This window comes from Budorcas taxicolor, chromosome 25 (assembly GCF_023091745.1).
Source record: "Budorcas taxicolor isolate Tak-1 chromosome 25, Takin1.1, whole genome shotgun sequence".
Classification (NCBI taxonomy): domain Eukaryota; kingdom Metazoa; phylum Chordata; class Mammalia; order Artiodactyla; family Bovidae; genus Budorcas; species Budorcas taxicolor.
This window is the reverse complement of record NC_068934.1, coordinates 46920390-46922576: the sequence shown is the minus strand read 5'-3', so window position 1 is coordinate 46922576 and position 2187 is coordinate 46920390. Positions and strand designations below refer to the sequence as shown.

General features: G+C 65.2%; 1 protein-coding gene across 1 annotated transcript; it reads right to left on the bottom strand.

The window, feature by feature from the left end:
* Positions 1 to 1090: 1090 nt before the first annotated feature.
* Positions 1091 to 1801, bottom strand: LOC128068591 (basic proline-rich protein-like). The gene has a single exon (XM_052661701.1). The coding sequence runs from the start codon at positions 1799 to 1801 to the stop codon at positions 1091 to 1093; it is 711 nt and encodes a 236-aa protein (XP_052517661.1).
* Positions 1802 to 2187: the final 386 nt, after the last annotated feature.

Genomic DNA, 2187 nt, shown 5'->3' with positions numbered 1-2187 from the left:
GAGGACTTTCATTTTCTCTTCTAAATCTATCTGCGGTGCCGACCAAATACTGCAAACCGAAAGACAGAGGCCAGCAAGGGTTTTTCACCGCCCAAAGGAGTGGGTGGCCTTTAGGAAAGCCCGGTCTTTGGTCATTAAACGGGTTCTTTGACGGAGCACCTGCTGCATGCGGGATCACGAGCTGGGCCGTGCGGAGCAGTTCCGGCAAAGTCAGGGAAGGGGCGGCTGAGCCCGCGAGAAGCGCGGACCCCACGGTGTAGCCGCCCAGTGGCCGCTGCCCTCGGCCTAGATTTAGACCCTGAGACCGGCCAGTGGGAGCCCAGGACCCATACAATGTAGACGGGTCACTTCGTCTCCACCTCCAGCCAGTTCTTTCCTGGTACCTACTATACTTTCGGCATCTGAATAGTTTCCTAAATCTTACCAAAGCCTCGCAGGGGAGGAATTTTCCCAGTTATATGAAGAAGAGGCTCAGAAAGCTCACTGGAATTAGCATTAAGGTTTCAGTGCCAGGAGTCACGCGGTCCAAAGATTCTCTCAGCTCTCACTCCCGGTATAGGGTCCAATTTGAGGTGTGGGCTCTAGAATCAGAAAGTCGGATCCATCTTCTTAGTGTGATCTTAGTGGGCAGGTTAGTGATCCCTTCTCCAGCCCGGGCTAGGATCAGCTATTTATAGGAGTGCCCTGAGGATTATACGGGGCAATGCCTATAAAGGTCGAGCACGAGCTAGGCACTGTGCTGAGCGCGTTTATGGACATAGCCCTAATGAGCTGGCCCATTTTTCAGATGAATAAACTGAGGTTCACAGGGCGAGAAATCTCCCCCCTAAGCCCCAGGCTTGCCGAAGCGGAGGTGGCGTGGCACTCTCCCCTCCAGCCTCAGTTTCCTCGCGGGCCCAGCTGCCCAGGGCGCCCCGCCCCTGCGGATGCCCCGCCCCGTCCAGGCCCCGCCCCCGGCCCACCGGGTGCCGAGAGTCGCCGGCCGCGCGGCCGCAGCCCCGCGCGCCTCAACCAATCGGCCTCGGCCGGCGCCGGGTGCATTCAGCCTCGCCCGCGGTCCTCCCGCCCCCGGCTCCCGCTCGCGGCTCGCTCACTCGGCCGCCGCTGTCGCTGCCGCTGCACCTCTGTCCCGAGACTCGGTAAGGCCGGGCTGAGTCCGCGCGCCGCGGGGAGGGCGGGCGGGCGCCGAGCACTGGCTGCGGCGGGGCCCGGGGCCGGGGGCGGACGGGGACGGCAGGGGTCTCGATCGAGGCGGGGCGAGGGGAGGCACTTCTTGGCTGGGGCCACCGAGGGACGCGGGGTTCGTGGAGAGCTCGAAACTGGAGCGAGGAGGGACTCCACATCCCCCGCAGCGGACCGGGTCTGGGGGGTCTGCGCCAGGGTCGCGGTGCAGGAGAGCAGTCCGATGCGGCTGCAGGTTAGGGATGCTCAGCGCTTCGAACTTAGCAGGACTCCTCCGGTCGGGGGCCCTTAAGGCCGGCTCCCTTTCCCTTCCTATCTCACCCTCACTTTCAAGGAGTGGGTAGTTTGGGTCTGGGGGCCAGTCCGAGGGTCGATCGGCCTGGGGACAGGTACCGTGCGGGAGCTGGCGGGGTGCTTGACTCTCCGGACTTGGCACGATGCCCCCGGCCGGGGACCACCAGGACCGCCGGCTCCCTCTCCCTTCCTTGTATCCCACTGCCCTCCCTGAAGTGGTTTGGGTCTGGATCCGCAGTAGGGCGGCGGGAGTGATGCTCAGCCCTCCAGACCTGGCAGGGGGCTTGAGCAGGGCGCTGCGGATCCTTTCTCGACCTCGCCCCATCCCTCCCCTTCCTGGGGTGGATTGGGTCTGGGGTGCAGTCGCCGGATCGCGGGCCGGTCCCAAGCGGGAGCCAGAGGGACGCTAGGGATTCAGAAGGACGCCGCCGACCCCCTTCCAGGAGTCCGCCCCCGCAGTGCAGCCGTGGGGACACGCCCTTGGCGCTGGGACCCAGGCGCAGTCCGAGCGCCCTAGGTGCATTCGAAACGGGGCGCCGGGCCTGAGTCCCCGCTCGCGAGTGTCCTCCATCCCCGCGTGCGGCGCGCGGTCTAGGGCAGGTGGGCGCGGAGGCTGCCCAAGGTCGTGCCGGGGCAGGGAACTGACTTGCGGAGGGTGGGAGGGTTGGGGGCCTCACGTGACCAGGCCCAGGCGAACTTGGCCTGCGAGCC